The sequence below is a fragment of the Myripristis murdjan genome, chromosome 12 (assembly GCF_902150065.1).
Source record: "Myripristis murdjan chromosome 12, fMyrMur1.1, whole genome shotgun sequence".
In the NCBI taxonomy this organism is placed as follows: Eukaryota; Metazoa; Chordata; class Actinopteri; order Holocentriformes; family Holocentridae; genus Myripristis; species Myripristis murdjan.
Genome location: NC_043991.1, coordinates 12,691,866 through 12,712,122, shown reverse-complemented (window position 1 = coordinate 12,712,122; position 20,257 = coordinate 12,691,866). Strand labels below are relative to the sequence as shown.

Here is a 20,257-nt window from a genome sequence, read left to right as displayed (position 1 = left end):
GTAATGGGTATGAGTATGTGTGTGTCCATGTGCATGGAAAAATCTGCATGACCGGTATGCACATTTATTCAACATTTAACATACTTGTATGTAGTGTACATCTACAGGTAATGTTCATAAATGTATGTATCAGAGTGCACACTCCTCTGTGTGAATTATGTTTTGCATGCGAGTTTTCCTGTATACACTCGTACACTGGGCTGCAGTCTCTCAGTGAATGATAAGGATCCATGTTTACACGAGTACCACTTAGCCATACTTATCTGGAGTGCTGAGAGCATGCACAAAGGCCTCTGACATAATGGCCAATTAGCCTCCTCTCCTCTGTCTGTCTGTCTGTCCAGTTAACGGAGCTGTGGACCGCGGGTAGCGTGAGAGAGGAGAGAAAACATACCCGGCACCTCATGATGGCAAAAAGGAAGTGTGAGAATGAGCTAGACAAAGAGAAACGGAGAAAGAGAGCGCTAAGGATAACGTTTCTCCATGTCAGTGTGAGAGGGAGATAAAGGGAGAACTTCATGCTCGTTTCAATCTCGCCACCTGAATCGTCTGTGAAGCCGATAAATACAACAGCTTCAAGAAACTGGAGTTCATCATTGGTAATTCACATTTTCCGACAGTTCCTAACATCTAGCCTCAGGGTTTTTTGATACTAGTGCCATTTCACTACTTCCCTTTAGGAAGAAAGAAAGACAGAAAGACAGAAAGACAGAAAGAAAGAAAGAAAGAAAGAAAGAAAGAAAGAAAGAAAGAAAGAAAGAAAGAAAGAAAGAAAGAAAGAAAGAAAGAAAGAAAGCAAACAGCAATTAAAACCTATCCCTGTTATTCATGCAAGCTCATAATGTATTTTTCCACATCCAGAGCTCGTGTCTGACAACCAAAACGGAATAAATCAATTATATGTGTACAACAGAGGCAATAGAGCCTACAATAAAATGTAAATGAATGGCCCATAAAAAATGAAATACTCCTGTGTATTCTAATACGCTACTAATTAGCAATAACTTATTTCAGTGCAAATTAAACAGCCAGCACACCACAGAGATACTGTAGGTCTAGGATCATCATTTTGTTTGACACTGTCACATTGACAACCAAAACAAAAGAAATCTCGTTTTAAAAATTCCAGTCACTGGAGAAAGTGACCTTTATACTTTCAATCACCAACATTACTGACACCAATAACGGTATCAGATAATCTCCCTAATCTGTGGTTTCATGTTATGTATTTTATTGCAAAGCCCATCTCCATATTTTGCTGAAACCCTTAAGGCATACAAAATTACTTATGTCTCTCTGAGCGGAGTGAATTACAGTACGGTAACCAGAGCAACCAGGGCTCCGTGGGTCACTCTTCCCTGTATGAGGTGTGCTTTATAGCTTAAGATACTTATTAAACGACAAATGGGAAATCAAAATATGACTCTCTGCCATAGTGATCATTGATTATAATCATTTGTAATTATTAATTTGTAATAATAATGCCCATAAGATGTATAATGGTGCCAATAATACCACCATAAACACCAGACTAACTAGACAATGACTTTTATCTGAGATATTGTCTCTTGAGATGAAATCTTTCCTGAAAATGCGAGAATTGTTATTGGGTAGCCACTAATCTCTGCTACGAGTTGCAAGCTCAAGGTCATATCTGTGTAAGTAGGGAAATGAGAAAAAATTCTTTTTTTCTTTGCTGACAGTTATTACGGCCGCCGTTACGACAACAGGCCTGACAGCGAAGGGACCACAACAACTGCAGCAACCATTCAGCAAAATACAAAAGTCGGGCCATTTTGAAGATGCAGAAAGTGGCCCAAGTTATCGGTTACTCTACAGAGAAATTAAAGTGAATGATGGTCAAGACAATGAATGGCAGTTAAGGAACACATCCCACAGTATGCCGTCCTTACAGACAAACCAACATACAGAGGCTCGCCACCTAGCGGCAGGCGTAAAAAGCCAGTGAACAAGCATGTATGTGTATACATAAATATGTGAGTCTAAAGTACCAGAGAACAGCTTCCGTGGGAAGTCCCAGTAGCTGGCTCTCCATTGTTAATGTCCCTGGTTTTCTCTGACTCAACACAATGGTTGACATGGCAGTCTGTTATTCTTTCTCTACTCCTAAAGGGCCCTGCTGAGACTCCGAGGGAATTTGGAGCCTTATTTATAAAGCTTGATAAAAGCCCTGCTGCCTAACCCAGCAACCCTGACTGCTATGCTTTGGTAACTCCACTGAATTTCAAATTCAAACTGGAAGAGGAAGAGGAAACATGAATTTGACAGTGAACAACAAAATTCTCTATAGGAATAAAGGTACATAATGAAAGTATATCAGTAAGGCAGCTCAGCGCATTTGTCTGGATTCTAATTTTGAAAAAGAGCTCAGAAAATGGTCAAGATAACACTTTTTTTTTTTTTTTTTTTAAGTCACCAGAACATCAGTACAACACTGCATGAGCATGAATACAGCAGATGCAGACAACTGCAATTTGAATTCCTTTCCTCCAGCTTGTATAGATGATCTGATTGAATTAGGGCTGCACAATATTGATGAAGATGATACTGATCAAACTGTTCAATGTGGCTTCCAGTTTCAGGTCAGAACTCAGTTTCAGTTTCAGAGCAGTCACACGTGAAATAGTTCAGCTGGTGATGTTCACATAGAGCACATGGTGTTTTCACAGTGATATTTCTACCAGTCTTCTGCTGACTGGCAGAAACAACCTCTATCAATCTGAAAAAAAGTTCTATGTCATTGACCACATAAGCAAATTTACAGACATATACACATTTAGTAATGTGTTTAAATATGCAATAACGTCATTTAAATGGGTTTGGATATAAAAAATAAAATAAATAAAAACCCTAATTTTCCTTGTCTAGAAAACATTTCAAGACATTTCAGGGTTCTCAGGGCCTTGTGGTTAGAGTGATCATCCTGTAAGGGGAAAGAAAACAAACAAAAAAAATCAGTGTGTATGTGTATATTTCTGATGTGTGGATATGCATAATATGTATAATATGGATAATATGTATTTTAGAGTGAAAGGGCATCTAAATTTGCAAAAAAAACCAAAACAAACAAAGGGGTTTTACAGTCATATAAATGCTGAGCATTAACATGTCCACTGACGGCATACACATGTATCCTGGCACAGATATGCACTGCAAAAACCTATTCATCCTCAATATATTGAGTTTGTTCCTTTCTTGATGCAGATGTCACTATGTGCACTGTGTGAACATCACTGGCAGAATCCCTATCTACTCATTCATAATTTCTCAAATTAAGAATCAAATGTACCAAAAGAGCCAGTGTCACTGTTTTATCATACTCCAGTATTAAGGTCAACCCGCAACTTTGCCACTGAACAAATGTGATGTTCATTTCTTAAAATAAACCTTGAATGAAAGGCTCTGTGTTTCTGCTAAACACTGTGTAATTTGTCACTGATAACTCAATGTGTTTTAAGGCTTACATGGAAAATACTGAGGTGCTGATCACTAATGTTCACTTCATTCTCGCACTCTACTTCAGCCCAGGTTAATGTCTTTCTCAACCCTGAGTTACGGAATGTTTCACACGTATTTTTAACACTTATTCACACTTGACAACAGGGTTAGCGCTATTTTTGGTAACCCCGAAAAGCAGTGTTAACGCAAAGCTGTGTGAGAAACTGTGATGCTGGAGTGTTACCATGAGTGATGTGTCACTACATCACTTTATTAACATATCAAACATAGCATGCACATCTGTCATTTTTGTTATCCTTAAAAAAACAGTTCATGAATACTGTGTAAAATCCACAAAAAGATGCAAACCTGGAATATAGGATTAAACCCCAGGCTAACAAATGAGAAACCGGGTTTCCAGATAAAAGGAAAAATATGCCTTTTGAAATTCTCTGTTAAACCCAGTCTCTCTTTCTCTCTGTCTCACACACATACACTGTCTAACACACATCTACACACACACACACACACACACACACACACACACACACACACTTTATCTTAAACATCCATGCCTCCTTTCAAAGCACAATGCAATTAGGATCAGGAAGTTGGAATACATTGAGATAACATCACATTTATTTGTTCAGTACAGATACACCACAATATATAAGCACAACATGTACTGTACAGACTGACTTCATTAAAAAGCTGCTATGAAGGTATGCCACCTACAAAGCATAATGAGGAGTGGTGACCTTAGCGATCACAGTCTCATTTTCAGTGATGCCACTGAATGATTATGTAGTTCCTATTTTAACAGCACATGCACCATTACAAAGACCTCACTCCAAATATGACAGCTTTGAAATCTAAAATGCCAAGAGCCAATGTTACGTCTTAACAAGGTGCAGTAGTGGCTTCAGTTTCTCAATCTCAAAATTACACATATTCCATTGTTTCACTGTGTGTACAGTGTGCACAGTGTACAAAAAAAAAAAAAAATGAAAGCACAGCAAGTCACATTCCTGCATCTTTTGGGACATTTCCAAGCCAAGGTTTTGCTAAAGTGGTCAATCTCCTCTTGATGTGATAATAATCTGTTCCTCAGAACAGCTGGGTCATGAGTCAGTCATTAGTGGGGTCTGGCGTGGCCTATTTAGAGCCTTAGGAAAACACGAAGGAGAAAATCCAATACAGATTGAATGCCAGATAAGAGAATACCACTGCCTGTGTTTTTGTGTGTGTGTGTGTAAGTCCACTGTTTGAATGAATTTGTACTGCCTGTTCCGTGTTCTGTACAGTTTCTACTCTTACACACAAGGTCCAACCAGCGTCCAAGTGATTGTAAAACCTTTTGTTACCAAGTACCAGATGGTTAGAGACTCTCTCTTTTTCAAATAAAGATTTTCCTGACTCAGTATGGTTTTACTGAGGTTCATTTTATTTTAAAAAAATGAACAAAAAATGTTCCTGTTTTTCTTTTTATTTGTTACCACCCTAAAACATGTTATTTAGTCATGGTATGTGTGTTAACAGCTATTTCAAACATAAAATAGCTTTAGATACAATCATTCCAAGACATTCTTTCTTCATTTGTGACCAACCCATGGAAGAATATAAAGAAAATAATTTAAATATAGATTTTTTTCTACACATTTAGATGTGATGATCACTTTCCCATTGTGCAGATCCCCTTCCCATTCACACAAGAACAGTTACAATTACCTTTTTAGTACTGAATGGATTTACTCTGGTAAACTGTATCTATCTATATCTCTCTCTGAATCAAGAAGGGTGCATTTTAATTCCAGCATCTCGTGTTTCTACAAATGCCCAGTGAACTCAGATCAGTTCCAGACGAGCTCTGCTATACATATTCTAAACCCATGGCAGGCCTGCTCTCTCTTCCTCTCTGATACTACCCTAACCTAACATGGCAGTGTTCCTTAGCACTGTCACCACCGCCATGTGGGTCCCTCGGGGCCATCAGGGCTAATTGTTTTCCCACAGGAAAAATGAGAGGACTAGCATCTGTATGTGTTATGGCTTAAAAATGTCCCAACAACCTTGCACTGTTGGAAAAAAAACAAAAAAAACTCTGCTTCAGATTTTACCCATTTATGAGGGGCTGTACCATGAACTTCCGTGTGAAAGAATAGCGTATCTTTTAATAGGCTTTTAGTGGTGAACTTCACACCTCACTTCCAAAGTTAATCGGCTTTCTTGGCGCAAAAAAAAAAAAATGTTTATAATGAAAACACCTTGGTAGAAACAGTCTAGTGACAAGCGCATTTCCATAAAGAATATGACTCATATCATCTCAGTATGTAACTATGAAGCTAAAACTATCTGCAGTCCACAACACTGATCAATTCCCAATGGATAAGTCAAAAAAACAGGAACAGTAAAACATTGCAAAAATATTTTTGGGATAGCTTGACAATTCAACATTCAACAGGCCATCACATTACTGTACACTGAGTATTCTTCAGGTAGTAGAGCTAAAGTAGACAGACCTAAGGAGGTTTCTAATATTTGGCAATGCTTAACAGACATCAGATGCCCCCCAAAAATTTAGCTGACATAAGATCAGAGTTTCTGTATTACACAAAAAAACACCTGACACCTTGTGCATCCATCAACACACCTGAAGACATAACAGTCTGGGAGTCGTAAAGATAATAAAGCAATAAAAAGGTGTCAGCTCTAGCAATATGCATGCCTGAACACCAGCAACAGTCCAATTCAGCCCATGGTCGCCTACCCACACTCATGCAGGCACACCTGTTCATACACAAGTGTGCACACACGGATCAAAGTATGCACACACTCAAACAAACACACAATATAATTCTCTGATTCAAGTGTTTGCTCCATCTGGCCTTCAGTTACATATTTACAGAACAGGCGAACACTGAATGCAGATCCCAAACTTCTAAAAAATGGGTGAATTATGATGATAATTAAGATTTTCTGCACATTCTCCTCAACAGACAATAAAAAAAGACTGGATTATCCCCTACTGTATGTAAAATAAAATGACAGAGGCTGACCAAGTACACATTTTCATTTCTTCACATGCATAAGATTGCCAGATTAGCATTGTATGCAACTTCCATTGCAAATATAGATGCATATCTATAATGCATGTCTATTACTTTATATCACTTTTTGTCTTTATAATTAGGCTTTGCCTACTTATAAAAATGGACAACACTCTCCAAACAAATCACTGTCATTTTTCTGCATACATCAAGGCAACAATGCAGTACATCTGTCTGCTGTGAAAAACAGTCATATTCATGCATGCTGGGCGCCGCTATATCCGAACAATACAGTGAACATTTATCAGCTGGGTGTAAATCTCTCCCTTACAATATCACCTAACTACTAAACCACTGCCTATTATATATTTAGAAAAAATGATCATAACCCAAAAATATAGCTGATTTTCTTTGGTAGACTAGATAAATAAAGCTAGTGTATCTGCACCTCCCAGTGATCAGAGGCCATAACAGGAGAACAAAGCCTATCCTGTTAAGAGTCATTCACAACAGAAATCATCATTTTCCAACCTCTGAGTTACATTATATGCACAGTACACAGGGATCTAAAGTGATGGGGATGAGGAAAACAAAATGTGGGGACAAGATGACAGAAATAGACAACAATATATTCACGCACATAGACACACACGCCAGAGCCACTCCCAGAGATGAGGAGGGCAATCCCTCTTCATGGCGCTGTGCAGAGGTTACTGTGCAAGCACCACAAAAAATGAACTAATTGTCCTCTCTGTATGCATGTGCTCCTCCTCTGTGTGTGCGTGTGTGTGTGTGTGTGTGTGTATGTGTCTGTGTGTGTGTACACGCGCACTAGTCCCCGACTGAAGTTATGCAATCAAAAATACAGCATATAGGCAACTAACAAGATAATTAATGGGTCACACAAATATCAAATTTTCAAAATAAGATGCTCATGGCTTTTGTTTCTTTTTACTCTCAGCCAGTTTCAAAGACAAAGGTCACTGTTAAAAGTTCAAGGGTCAGTCATTATTAATCTCTAATATCTTTACCTGGGTCAAGACACTGTGATAAATCAGCTGAAACTGATTTATAAAACATAAATGTAAAAAAAAAAAAATTAAAAAATTAAAAAACAAACATTCTTTATCTTGCTTTTGTCTATGATTCAGCTACATAATCACTGTAGTTACATAATAAATTTATTCCGTTACAAAACAACGAGAATGTCATATTGACAAAGCTGGGAGATTTAATTTGACAGATGTAACTCTATCAAAAACTACTGTGGCTTTTTGTCAGTTTAACAGTCGTACACTAAAGCCAGATAAGATCATATGGCTCATATTTTACAAACAGGATCAATCTGTCAACCCACTACTTAATAAGTAAAGAAACAGTCCAGTAAAAACATGGATCAATAAATAATCTGAAGTTCATAAACAGGTGTCTTAATGCAGCCAAACCATATTTAATTTAGTCAATGCAGACAACCCACAAAATGGCATGTGTATTAGTGCTAGATTTGTCTTTAAATTGATCTTTGATTGACTAAGCACAATCAATAAACCTGCCAATCAATCAATCAATCTACTAAGTATAACTAAGACAGAAACATTCACAAAAACACACACACACTATTGCATCACTTTGAGTATTTAAAACACCCAATGGGTAGGGGCACATAAGACAAATTTTGAGAGCTTGTTCTTTATAACTCGCCTCAGCACTACCACTAAAATACAAGCAGCAGTCAACTGTTGGTCTTTTTTGAAAAAACACATTGCGTTTTGCATTTGTTTCTTGTTCTTTTTTCTTTCTCTTTCTTTCTTTCTTTTTTTTTTTTTTTTGCATTCAACACATACTGCCCTATTTTGGCCATACACAAAGGTCACAATGTTTCACATACTGCACATACTACTTTTTCAGAACATAGTTTTCTTAAAAACATCAATACTGTGTTCTCACATTTTGTATTTTTTGGCAAAATAAATTACGGATTCACGTCCCATAAAACCAATACAACAAAAATTCAGTCCAACTTCAGGCAGATTATCAGTAGTCCACAGATCTTTAAAAACTTCCCCACCTCGGTTCCAAGCCCTCTCTTTCATCAGTCCTGTCTGTTTATGCTGGTTTCTGGTGGACACAAGTTTCCTTAATCATTCAAACACCTTCTGGGGCTATTTAGTACCCTTTGATTCCTCCTTGATTCCTCTGTCTCTCTGTCTTTTGAGTGCCAGCTGTGCCTGTGCAGGGAGGATTGCCTCTGCAACATCCAAACTGGATAGAAACAGCAGTGGCAGATCTATCCCCCCTTCCATCTCTCTTGTGTCATGTTTAATCTTAACAAGGGAGATATACACTAGCAAGTACATCAAGCAACTTCTAAAAACATCAAATGCCTACACATGGCATGTTTTACCAATTCTTATTTCCCCATGCCCATAGCCGTACCCAGATCCCCCATAACCCTGCTCAGCAGGCTCAAAGAAAGCCTTTTTGGTGTTCCTAAGGCCAAAACCTCTGCCACTGCGCTGCAGACAGAAGGAGCAGAGGCGTTTGAGCCCTTTGCGGAAGGCAGAGTTGGAGAGACTATAGATGAGACAGTTGCAAAAGCTGTTGCTGATCGCCAGCCATGTGGTAAGGAAGGAAGCTGCCGAGTGATGGTAGATCCCTCCACTCTCTAACAGGAAGTAGAGGATGTAGGGCAGCCATAAGATATAAAATACGCTGGTGATACGGAACAGCACCATAGCATACCGTTTGTCTGGGTATGATGCCGGTGGCTGCTGATGCTGTGATTGGTGCTGCTGGGATTTTTGTGATTGTGACAAGGGAGGCAACTGGCCTTGCTCTAGCCCACAGCTGTCCTTGACCACAGCCACTGATCCCACTGCCACTCCGGGCCCCTGCAGTTGTTGAGGTCTGTAGCGCGCATGGCGCTCGCTGATCTCCCGCGTGTGCTGTCGGCAGATCTTGAAGATATTGGCGTAGGTGAAGCAGACAGTGAGCGCAGCGGGGGCATAGAGCAATGCCACAATAAATGTTGTGAATGCCGGACGTGTCCTCCACTCACCTGCGCACCACTCTACAACATCACCATGGTAACCCGGCTTCCCCCAGCCAAGAAAGGATGGCAAAAACACCAGGGCAGAGTACAACCATATAAGAGCGATGCAGCAGCGCACGCGGCAAGGTGTCACTAGGGACGTGTAGTTGAGAGGTCGTGTGATGGCAATGTAGCGGTCTACACTCACACACGCCAAAGATACCATGGAAACTGACTTCAACACGGATACCATGTAGCCAAACACCTGGCAAGTGAGTTTGGGGTCGAGGCCCTGGAGGTGATGAAGGAGGGACAGGGAAGGGAAGAGGCAGCTCACCCCCACCAGGAGATCAGCATAGGCCATCGTCTGGATGAAAGCACTCGTGGTGTGCTGGCTAAGCAAAGGGGCACAGTGGAACACAAAGATTACCACCAGGTTGCCAGAAATAATGAGCACAGTAAGGAGAAGTATGATAGAGACTTCCAGAAGGCAGGTGTTGAAGATGTGGGTATAGCCTATCTCCAGCAGGCAGAAGGGAGCAGAGACGTTTTGGGGGTGAATGTCAGCAGTGCTCAGGTTTAATGGGTCCGGGGTAGAGTTCATCATTTTGGGTGGGTGTATGTGTCCGTGAGGCCCTGCAAGGGTTAAGGGCAATACAAGGACAATTTTCTTGGTTAGTGGGCAGGCTATGGGACTATATGATTTCAGTCCAAATGAAAATCTCCATGTTGGGGTTCCACAGTGAGGTTGGTGACCTCTGCCATCTCACAGGCAGGAGGAATAAAAGTGGACAGAAAAAAGGTGGGAGAGTTCCTCAGGGAAGTCCTCACGGCAGCAGATGTGCTTTCACACGGAGTTAAAAATTAACAGTGAACATACACCCACAAACAGATATACACACATGAGAAACCCCTGTTGTCCTCTTCTTCCTATTCCCGGTACGGTAAAATGCCCAACATGACAGTCTCTTATTCAAAAGTCACAAAAAAATGAAGCAAATGTAAATCTATTTGCTTAAAAGAAATTCCAGTCCAATCTGTGTTTAAAATGCCTCTGTCCTGAGCTCCCTATAAAGTCAGGGATGACTCCAACATCTGCTGCAGCTGCAGAAAGCACAAACTGAGAAGTCTCTCTGATCTGTCTATAGTCCACAGAGTCACCACAGCAGCTTCCAGTGAAAAGACATTATTGGGCAACGTGCCGCACACAAACTGTGGCAGAGAGATACTAAGGATATCCTTTCCTTTTTATTCTGTCCCCTTAATCCCGCTCTGTCCTGCCTTTCGCTGGTCCTTTCAGTTTCCTCTTCTTTCTCCTCTCCTTTCTTACTGTTCCTTTTATGCTCTCTTCACCACTCGTCCCCTTGTTCTTGTCACAGTTTCTGTCTGGTCCTTCAAGGTGGGAGCGCAGCAGGCTAGCCTGAGCTGAGAGGATGAAGGCAGTGCGGAGGCTGACTGATGTTTTGGAAGCACGCGTGCATAACACAAACACGCCTCAGCCGCTGTGTGTATCCAGAGAAGAAGCAACAATGTCTGGAGTGGAGATGAGGGAGGCGTGCATACCTTTGCTGGGAGAACCCCCCTTTTTATCCTCTTTTTCTGCCTGTCTGTCTCTCTCTCATGCTTCCTCTCTCTCTCTGCCTCGCTCTCTACAGAAACAGTGGCTTATAGGCCCCTCCCCTTCCCTGCTCCAACCAATGACCAACTGCAAGGGCATAAGTCTGCCTCCTTCCCCACCCTCCCCATTTTTTTTCTGTGCCTGTGTTCCTCATAAGCACACAGACCGCTTACCATCTTTTTCAACTCATATACGCCATATGATTCAGAAACAATATCTTACTCTTTAAAAACAGCAACATTTGTGGTTGTACTTGCAGGCCTGCAGCAAATGTAAATGTACAGACATACAGACAAACAGAGGGGTGTAAAAAGGATGTCCATGCCATCCACGCCATCTGATCTTTAGGTAAAACAGCTGACTAATTATCAGACATATAATTTTGTTACAGTGTTTGGGGCTTGGCCAGGCTACAGTGAGTACTTGTCTAAACATTCTGTCCTTCACAGCAACTGTGCTTATTCCCAGAAGATAAGAGGACTGGGAAAATTCCTCTGCTGATATTGTGGAGAATATTCTTGTAATTGTAGTAATTCATAGTCATGTTCAAGTGGAAAGGCATAGTTCAGCATATGACACACACATATTGCTAGTAATAACAGAAATTGTAGTATTACAACAAGAATTATTGCTAGTTATCAGTATTATTACTGTGACTGTCAAGTCAATAGTGGTGGTGTATATGTCTTTTCATGTGAGAAATGACCCTCATTTACAGCAGATGAAAAATTTTCAGATTAAACAATTAAAATCTGATTATAATCCAAGGGCTGGTCTTAGGGGTACCTTATATCTTGGCACATCATACTAGCATGTTCAGACTAACTGCATATATGCTAGACATGGATTAGGTGAAGTTTTCTAACTATAGCCTTGTAAACTTTACATTCTAACGTTCTAAGTGATATCATGGATTTCACAATTAGTATCATCATTATAATAATAATACATTTTGTATTTACATAATACATACAATAATACATTGTATAGCTCTTTTCAAAATAAAAGTTACGAAGTGCTTACTGTCACTGTAATTAGGGAGCGGCAAGCGCAGAGTGCTTCTCTGGTAATTGGAAGGTTCCCAGTTTGAGGCAGAGCATGTCAAAGTGTCCTTGAGCAAGACAGCCTAACCGCTCCTGATGGGCAGCTTGGCACCTTGCATGGTAGGCTCTCCCATCAGTGTGTCAAGTGTGTGTGTGGGGATGGATGAATGTGAGGCAAACATTGTAAAGCGCTTTGAGTAGTCAATAATCTAGAAAAACGGTCTAGAAATGCAGTCCATTTACAACCACCACCACATCATCAGGACAGGGCATTGTCAAACTGAGAAACACGCATTTTGTTAGTTTGATCAAAACTGATGGTATCCCATAGCTCTACTGGGTAATTAAATGCAGATCTATGACTAAGGTTAATCCTGATACTTTTTGGAATAAATAAATCAGAACTTTAAGTGGATAAATATTTGGATAAATGCCTAATGCCTTTGTCCTGGAACATGAGAGTGAGCGCTCGGAGAAGCATGTGTGAGAGCCAAGGGCTCTACTTGGGATGATCAGGACCACGAGGGAAAACCCTTTCCTGAGTTTTCTAATAATAGCAGGAAGGTCACCGTGGTAACATTAGCAATAATAATAATACTATTCATACTATATAAATATGTTAGTAAAATAACATCACATTTAAAAATGCGCATGCACTTGAACACACATATACACACACAGTACTAGCCCTTTCATAGCGTAAACTAAGTCCTACAATAGCACTTATGTAATCTATAATTAGCTTACACAAATGGCCTCTGGAGACTTCTTAGATTTTGGAAAGTTTTCTCTTTAACCTTACAATTCTGTATAAATGCGTGTCCATGAGAACCTGGGACAGACTGGACACCACAAAATGTAGTAAGCCATAACACTAAATGTCTTCTAAAAACATTATTATTGCTGTGCCCTTTAAAAGCATGCTATTACCCTCGGTGGTGAGCCCTTTAGCTCACTGATGTGGAAAAATGTGGAGTGCATCTTTAAGAAAAGTACTGGCAGGTCTCAGAATTGATGCACACATAAATGATTCAAAAACAGCATGTTATGTATGCAGGCACCCAAGTCCCTCTTTCCATGCTAGCATGTGTGCGAGGGCATGTCCCTAGGTTTAACTTGTGTTTGTGTGTATGTGTGTGTGTGTCCCAGGGTTCCCATGCTCTCTGAAGACATCAAATTCAAGGATATTTCAATGACTTTCAAGGCTTTTGGTAGAATTCCAGGATTCAAATTTGTTATGTTTTAGGGTAAGACATGCTATCAGTCAAAATTAGACTCTGCAAGGGCCTCTTTTATTTATTTATTTTTTTTTTTTTGCACCTGATCTTGTCAAGTCAAGAAATATGGTTGACTGGACATTCATTTTAAAATGAACTGAAAGTCTATCGCAAGGTTTTTTCTCAGGCTGTAATGGATTAATGCTAAGATGGAGAGAACGGAAGCACTTTTGATGAATTTGGACTGTATAATTTATTTTAGACTTGAGCATTTCCAATGTCACGCATTCATTTTCCAAACTTTCAGGATCTCGTTTCATGCCCTCTTGAATCCCAAACCTTCAAGAATATTCTAAACCAATGGGAACGGTGCTGTGTGTGCGTGCGTACGTGTCCTTTCGTCCACTTGTGTCTTTAGAGAGCTAAACAGATGCACCTGCTCCTGATTCTGTATGCATCACCAAACACTGGTTCTCCACTTAGCATGAGAGTTCGCCCAACACGATCAGCCATACCCGGATTTCATGACCTCACCACCGACTTTGTTTCTCTTCCTCCTGGCAACACTGGCAGCCTGATTTCCACTGTGAGGCTCAAAAGGACTAGATAGGACTCACTTACTATTTATGCACCTCAGTTTCTCCCAATATGATGTTTTTGGGATTCCTTTTGTGTGACATGATTTGCCAGCTGGGCTTCAGTTGAGTGCTTTTTTATTCCCCCTTATGTACAGCCTTGGCACATGTTTAGCCTTGCTGTGATGAGCCGAATGGAAATGCGCTAGAATCCCAGCCTTCTCAGTTATTTTTGGATGATAGGGGTTGCTATTTATAGATCATCACAAGGAATCATGTGTTAAAATTATAAACACTTGAGGGTGTATTAATTATTTTCATGTTTGAATAACTGCCCATGCTAGTGCTGCATGGTCCACAATATGTCCTCATGCTGCAGGCTGCAGAGTTTATGTCTCATGCAGGGCAATTTGGTGTAGCGTGATATAGACCAAACTACACACATACACACACACACACACCAGCCTGCACCCCCCCATCCCGCAATCCAGACACACTCCCATGCCTTCACGCACCTCCTCAGCTCACCGCACGAGGAGCTAAAAATAGATGACAGGAGACGAAATGGGTTGGGAGAAGAGGAGGAAGAGAAGAATGGGATGAGAGAGGGAGTCACGGGAAACACTGGGCTCATCCCATGTGGGGTGGGAGAGTGAGGACGGCAGAGAGAAAAAGACAGAGATATAAATACTAAAAACAAGACAGAGCTGTGAGAAGGCAAAAAAAAAAAAAAAAAGCAGGAAGAGAGTAATGCACAGTCACCTGCTTGCCAAGCTGAGGAATATTTGCTGCCACATTTGGCACTGCACAGCTCCTGTTAGCTCTCTGACTGGTGCTCCCTCACAGCCTGGCAACCTCTCAAGGACTGACACCAAGGAACAGACAAACAGCTGCATTATGATGATGGACTGATTGTTTGACTCAAGGGAAAACAAAACAAAGCTGACGATTACAATTACACTGAGTGACAAACAGCTTATTACAGTTCATATTCTGGAGTCAAATCGTATTCTTGGTTAAATGGATGATAGTCTGGCTGCCACACTGCTGGTTGACAGAAAGTCTTTGTCAAACAGTCACAGTTTTCTCTCACAATGTAGACCAAAAATGGGGTTTAAGTGCCAAATGTTTGTTATTTCTCTATTTAGTCATTTTAAATAATGAAAAATTACGGGCTTAGTGTTAGTGTTTTTTCAGTTGCGTGTGTGAATATATCTAAATAGGCTATTTGGCTGCATTTGTATTGACACTGTTTCTAAAAAGCTCTGTATCTTATCACTGCTCAAGCACTGGAAGTTAATAAGGACAGCATTGCTAAACTTTCTAGAGCAACATTAGATTGCATTATTACACTGTTATGTACTGTAACAAACAGCTATTGTAAATACTTCTTTAACAGACTGTGTTTGAAACTCAGCCTCCACTCAGTATCAGCAAAGGCACAGCACAACATACCCTTTGCTGCATCGTACGTGTAATGAATTGCCACTGCAGTTACCGCTAACATGCTTTAAGTGTTTGACAGGACAAAACAAATCTGTGTTATTTTATAAACTATGTTGATGGGAAACACCAATTTGGAACACCAGCTGAGTGCATAGGAGCATGCAGAATAAATAAAGAAAAATTTATTTGGCTGGCTATTAATTTACCCTGGCAGGCGGCCCAAATACAATCAACATTTGGGAGAGCCTCTACACAGTATAAATAATCCAGCAAGCATGTCAGTAACAAAATAAAAAGAACTAGGGGAACAGTTTTGTGATTACAGACATAGTATTTATTCAGTTTGGTATCACTCACAGATAGACAAAGAGAGGTGAATGTCTTACTATTCCACAGAACAGGTTAAACAAAATTAATAGGGCAGAAATTTGCAATGAGTTGATCAGAACTTTCTATGACAAGGAAACTGCTGACCAATTTTAGTTTTAGTTATTTTCATGTTTGTCAGTGTAGAAAAGAAAAACTTCTTCCACACTCAGATGAAGGGAAACAGGTTTTATTGATTAACTGTTTTTCTGTGAATGCCTTCATGATGGCAACAGATTTACGAGACAATGGGCCAAATGCAGGAAACAATGTGTGAACATTTTTTCTTTTGCTCATATGCACTGATATGTTCTTATTCTGTAAGTACCCATTGATTTTTTGGGATTCACGAGTGTTTTCTTATTTTCGCTGGTCTCTTAGGTAAGAGAAAATTTTACAAGTGATCGAGAGGGCTCTTAACACGATTAAAAATTCACAGTCCACAAATCATTTGTCCAATGCATGGAAAGATATATTTTCAAATCTAAGAACATAAAAATGCATTACATGAATATCAATGCATAATCACATTTTGATTATTTGAAGGTTTAGAGTTATTATGGGGACTATGTAATTAAAATGATAGCGTTCAAACTGCTCATTCAAATAACAGAAAAACCTATAAACTGCACAACAGGTAGAAAGAAACAGTTCAATACATAAGTGAATTTTAGAGTGTGTATACAGTAGAACTGCATCGTTGTCAGGGAAACTGCTGCTCACCACAAAGCACTTGGCTTGTTCATTTTTATTTATTTATTTTTTTTTTTAAGATTTTTTTTTTTCTCCATTTCTTCTTTATTTGACAGTGACAGCAGAGAGGCAGAAAAGTCAGGGCAGCGAGGGGGGAGGACATGCAGCAAACGGCCAGGGCTTGGATTCAAACCCAGGCCACTGCCATAAGGACTGAGCCTTCGTAGGTGGTACGCGCTCTACCATGTGAACTACAGGGGCACAATGGGCATGTTTTTCGGTCTTCATTTTAATATCAAACCATTTTCATTTTATTCCAGCGACTTTATGTCCCTCTGCTGAAATTACATTCAGGCAATCACAGATTTTTTTTTTTTTTTTTTTTTTTTTTTTTGCCATTTTCTGACTTTCCTGTATCGACAGTGCTGGTGCTCTAGAAAATTGTAATTCCTTATTTTAGATTTGTCTAACAGTTAATTGATTTCTGCAGTGGTGAAAATGTTTTTCTTTTCCCTATAGCATTGTTTTCTGGTTTTATCTCCTACTCTTGGTCATCTGCCAGAGTATTTTGCACATGGCATGGCAGTTGCCCTTATGTAGTGTTTTGGGGGGCAGTATGAAAGCGAACAACAAATGCTTAGCGACGCGCCTCAGATTTACGAACAAATGGGATTCATCATTCAGTGCTCCTGGACTGGAGCAATTTTGGATGGTTAAGAATCTTTGGTGAATCTGGAGCTGACTTCTCTCTTTTTTTCCTACCAAAAAATACCAGAATATATTGGAGGATTTTAAAAGAATGTTGCTGCATCTGGCCCACTGTTCAAAAGCTTTGGTTTTAATAAGTGCTTGCTTTATATTCTTCACCAAAGTGTGCACCTCTTTTTAAATTTTTTCTTCCGTCCTTCTTGGCACTTTGGTGTTTACGGCCAAGAATCACTGGGGTTACATCATTCATTGTTTGTCAGTGCAGCAGAAGCTGGGCTTTTCTGTGAAAGGCCCCTGAGCAGCCAGTCACGTACACTGCTGTTACTGTGAGTCCCATCTATTGCTGCAACACCACTGATGCTACAGCTTGCAATCGTCTATCTCAAATTTGCCTCTGGACAATGAAGACAGTGTTGTGCAGTGATGTGCAGTGCTATTAACAAGCCACCAACAGAGATACCTTCTAGTTTCAGGGGATAAACTGCTTCCCTTCACCCAATGATGGTGCCAGCTCTACCTTGGCACTGACACGTACAAGGAAAATAATTCCCATATACATCAATTTAGTTAGTCTAGTTGGCAGTTTATTTTTATGCTACCTTATCATAGTGATTATTATCAAAACAAAGATCTGATGTGAAAGAGCAGGATTATGGTTTGTGGTCTTGTTTATTGTCAGGGCTGAACAATGTTAAGATTATGGTGTACTTCAACCCTCATCACGAATTGTGACTTTTTTTTATACACATTTATTTTGGCTTTTGCTAGTAAGCCAGTGTATGACTGAAAGCTCACATGCTGCTAGAGCAGAACAGTTGTATAGAGCAGAACAGTTGGATAAGAGGAATCCACTTACAGTGTAGGTTGAAAAAATTAACAAACACCCTCCAGCCAATTAGAATCAAGTTCACTTATCCAGTGAATATCAAGGAAAGCACTGTATTAACATGAGTTTGTTAAATTGTTGTGAGGTTGGATCACTTTACAAGTGAACCAGAGATCCAACTGAATCCAGCTGCTTGATGTAATAGCTCTGCTTATTCCCCAGCCTGTCTTTTTCAAAATAAATATAATAAGAAGCATGCATCATCATGCCGAGTATCATACATCAAGTAGGCCTGCTTCGACATCGCCACATCGCTACCCCCTCTGTGCATCACTCTGTGTACTGAATCCTCTGAAATGTCATGCCGGCATCCTGCACAGTGTATATTTGGAACAAAACGAAGAATGCAGTAACTTTCTGAGCTCTGTATTGTAACATGCCACCTTACTTGTCCAAGCATCTACAAGGCATTTTCAGCATGCTGGCTGTACGCTCTACTATTTGGTTCATGCCCTCAAAACCACATTGTTGAATCTACGCTGCTGAAATAATATCTGGCATAATACACCACATAGGTAGTAGGTCTCCTAATGCTGTGCTGAGATTAGGTCTTTGGGGCTCTTATCGGAAAGACTTAATGTTGTACTAAAATAGCAACACCTTGCCTTGAGCTCCTTCACTTAAATACAACTCCTGTTTCGGCGTGCTATGCCCAGTGTACAAGCAGGAAAATATCACATGAACAGGCAAAGCATGTTTCCAGGTCTGCTACTTAATTATGGGCATCACTATACTGAACTTTGGAATACATGCAGACATTTACCTCTAAAATACACTGCAAGAAATTACTTGGAGGTGGCAAGTCGGGAACACAAACACACACAGAGAGAAAATGGCCACTTCCACTGTCCAACTGCTACATGTTTCAGCTGTGAGCGGTGATTGGCTAGTCGCTTCATCACATTTATACAGCAAGAGAAAGAAATTGAGTAGGGATAAATTTTCCAGCTGTGGACTGACTCTAGCTCTGGTGCTTCTCAGAACAAATTACATATGTCTCCTGTATCTTCTGGTATGTTCTTTTTTTTTCTTATTTATTTCCATTTTTCACTTATTTGTTAAGTGTTTTGTGGGATGGGTAGAGGAGGGGATCTGCATTGTTTGATTTTCCATGTTCTGAGAAAAATCTAAATAACATGTTAAAAAAAAAAACAAACATTCCAGCGGTGGAGGGAACTCAAAGTAAATGCGGTAAGCACAGAGAGGTGACATAACGAAAAGATAGCCTTCTCTTCTTTAAGGAAAACCTTTTATCTAGCTGTGTAGTCACAAACAGAAAAAAATAAAATCCTTATGGATCAGAAGTGAGGCCCACAAAGCCTACGCTCCCAGATGTTCATCGCAATCTGTGTTGGCTAACAATTTCTGTTAAACATTTTCGCTGCACACTCCATCTGACTGCTGGATAACAGTCAAAGCTTACGGCTTATGCTGAACTCAAGCTCTGAGATCCTTAATAAGGCCCACTAAAATCTCACAGCTGAGGGACGCAAACTAGTCACCTTTAAGTTAAGGCAGGGAGGGATGTCTCTGGTCATCAGTGTATTAAATGTGTGGCATGTCTGGCAGCAATATTATAAAAAGGGAGCACATAAATATGCCACATACCTTACAGGCTGCCTGATTTAACTACTCTTTACTACTACCGTATTGGCCCGAATATAAGACGGCCCTGATTATAAGACGACCCCCTCTTTTTCAAGACTCAAGTTTGAAAAAAGACTTTTTGAACACCAAATAAATTTTTATACAGAAAATAATTACAGTACATCTGAAACAAATATAACAAATATGTTTAGCTCTTTGGCTATTTCCACGGCCTTGAGCTGAATGACAGCTCTGCTGATGGGCATCCCGTCCTTTCGTTTCTCGTCCACGTACGCACACACCCTCCTGTCAAGTTCTTGGAAGCGGCCGCTCTGAGGACCACGGAAAGCTTTTCTCTGACTGTGAGCATTTTTTAGGTGATCTTTTTGAGCTCTCCATCTCCGTACATTACACTCTGTGACACCATATTTCACAGCCGCTTTGCAATTGTTTGAAGACTCTGCCTCATTTATCACCATCATCTTGAAGTTTACATCATAACTTCTCCTCAGCTGCCGGTTAACCTGGCCGATCTTCGACCCACTTTTCTCCAGATTGTCGCTACGTTTCTCCATTTTCTG

At 40.1% G+C, this 20,257-nt stretch overlaps 2 protein-coding genes across 3 annotated transcripts in view; both read right to left on the bottom strand.

Moving 5' to 3' along the window:
* rabgap1 (RAB GTPase activating protein 1) overlaps positions 1-20,257 on the bottom strand; it is a 107,965-nt gene that overhangs the window by 32,497 nt on the left and 55,211 nt on the right. The gene's annotated exons all lie outside the window — the stretch shown is intronic.
* Positions 5,611-11,139, bottom strand: LOC115369026 (probable G-protein coupled receptor 21). The gene has a single exon (XM_030065525.1). The coding sequence runs from the start codon at positions 10,142-10,144 to the stop codon at positions 8,891-8,893; it is 1,254 nt and encodes a 417-aa protein (XP_029921385.1). The 5' UTR covers positions 10,145-11,139; the 3' UTR covers positions 5,611-8,890.

What these genes read in the sequence shown, in the direction of transcription:
- LOC115369026 (XM_030065525.1), bottom strand. Translation starts at nt 10,144, where the DNA reads ATGATGAACTCTACCCCGGACCCATTAAACCTGAGCACTGCTGACATT.